The sequence below is a fragment of the Notolepis coatsorum genome (assembly GCF_963971535.1).
Source record: "Notolepis coatsorum genome assembly, chromosome: 17".
Taxonomy (NCBI): Eukaryota; Metazoa; Chordata; class Actinopteri; order Aulopiformes; family Paralepididae; genus Notolepis; species Notolepis coatsorum.
In genome coordinates, this window is record NC_140181.1 from 63,383,670 (window position 1) to 63,385,868 (window position 2,199).

General features: G+C 44.8%; 1 protein-coding gene across 1 annotated transcript; it reads right to left on the reverse strand.

Annotated features, from left to right (window-relative positions):
- Window positions 1–542: 542 nt before the first annotated feature.
- foxl2l (forkhead box L2-like) lies at window positions 543–1,927 on the reverse strand. Its single transcript, XM_084333087.1, has one exon. It carries the CDS (start codon window positions 1,884–1,886, stop codon window positions 999–1,001), a length of 888 nt encoding a protein of 295 aa, XP_084189213.1. The 5' UTR covers window positions 1,887–1,927; the 3' UTR covers window positions 543–998.
- Window positions 1,928–2,199: the final 272 nt, after the last annotated feature.

The following is a 2,199-nucleotide window of genomic DNA, read 5'->3' on the forward strand; positions in this document are numbered from 1 at the left end:
CTGGAAATACTTATTACACACATTATGATGGATCACATGGAGGCACTGCAAGCAATGACCAGACATACTGGAAACAAGGACACTCCCCTATGATCACCTTCAATCACTTCAGTACTCATGACTTGTACTGTATCTGTATGCCCCCCTCCCCCATACACAAACATTATTTAATATTCATGTATGTAGGCCTGCTTGTTTCTGCAGTCTATGAATATATCTGTCCATGTGTAATACAGTCGGATTGGTTAGTAAAAGCCAGTCATCTGGTATAAATACTTTTCTTTGTCCAAGACAAGACCGTGCTTTTGAACTGGCTCTATTGGTGAGGGCTGGGAAGGAACAGATTACATGTAATGGGATTACAGTAATTGATTGCAGAAAAAAACCCAGAATCCATTTACCAAAAAACACACAGTAATCATCATATTAGAGATACTTCTGAAAAGATTATTACATCTATTTTAATAACCCCCCCACCAATGACATGTAATCAAGGCATATGTTTGCAAAAATATCATTTTATTTAAGAAACATGAAGTAGTAAACCAAATGAACATTCATAATCGATTAACCATTAAGCTGATCAAAGTGCAAGTCACAATTTGATGCATAGAACGTGGGCCGTGTTCAACAAAGGCTCGTGAATGTAATTAACCAAGGAATGGAAATAAATAAAATGGTAACAAATGCCACATATGGAAAAAAAAGTACAAAATAAAAAAGAGATAATTTTAGTATAACAGTTCTACACCGAACAACAGAAGAACTATTCTGAAACAATATACTTTCACAGTCTCGTTGCAATCAAAGATGAAGGTTAAGTCTACTATAGAACATAATAGAATGTGCATTTAATAGTTTGGCACTTGAAATAATATATATTTAAAAAACGACTGAAACTGAATAAACATTACCCCAGACAACGTCAGATTTACCTGACGAATGACTGTTGAATTGAAATGTTGAACGAATGTTGGCTTTTTGTGGCTATATTTAGCCTATTCAAATAAGTGCCCATCTGGTTGTCTTGCATAGGAGAATTGCGAGTAGCTGGCTAAGGAGACGGTGCCCCCGCTCGGGCTCATTGGCCGGGTCATGCCACCGTAAGGACATCCGTTGTGGGGGACCAGCACGGTCGGGGGGTGGCAAGGGTGATACGGGCTGTAGGCACTGGCAGGGTGGTGGTAGTGGTGACTGGGGTAGTAGCCGCTCACGGGGCTGGTGATATATCCACTGGGAGAGACGGGACGAGCGTGTCCGCTGACGGCTTGTGTTGGTGGGTAGATGTAGTTGGGTGTCTGAGCTGAGCCCGGCTGGGACAGTGACCAGGTGCTGCTGCTGCTGGCATAAGGCGGCTGGATGTACATAGGATCCTGGAGATACATGGGCTCGGAATAGTCCACGCGGTTCCCAGATAAGTAAGGCGCACTTGGGTGTCTGTAGTACGTCTGTCTCACCCTCCTGCGCCGTCTGTAGTTCCCCTTCTCGAACATGTCCTGAAATGCAGGATCCAGCATCCAGTAGTTGCCTTTCTTATCTCCTCCGCCTTCCCTGGGGATTTTGACGAAACACTCGTTGAGGCTGAGATTGTGTCGGATGCTGTTCTGCCAACCCTTCTTGTTCTTCTCGTAGTAAGGGAAGTTGGAGATGATATACTCATATATTCCGCTCAGGGTTAGCCTCTTGTCGTGGCTGTCCTTAATAGCCATGGCAATGAGAGCCACATATGAATAGGGGGGCTTCGGGTGTCCCTCTGTAACCGCGTCGGTTCCCTCTCCACTTTCCGGAGGTCCGGAGCAACGCTCTGCCTCAGACGGAGTTGAGTTTGAGTTTATGTCCAAAAGTAGCACTCGCTGGTTAGCGGTGGCTTTTTCGTTTTTATCCATCTCTCGTGTAGTCTGTGCGGGTCGTGTTCCGGCAAAATCGACTTACTACTAAACGGGGAAATGTTTTCAGCAATAATGCCCACAGGTGCATACACGCTATAAACACTCCCCCAGGTAGAGAAGACACGAGGCTGGCGCGTCTTTTCATCTTACCGCTTTTCCCACACTGTTTTATAATGTCTGGGGTCAAGTTGAAGTTGAAACGGAGGGCACAGCACAGACTGTTACTATTCACACTTTGAAATGCAACGATCAAAGTTCAGAATAGGCTAGCTCCTAACAACAGGTGGACATACGTTGCCAGAGCACCTCG

Coding starts and splice junctions, on each gene's coding strand:
- foxl2l (XM_084333087.1), bottom strand. CDS start 1,886: ATGGATAAAAACGAAAAAGCCACCGCTAACCAGCGAGTGCTACTTTTG.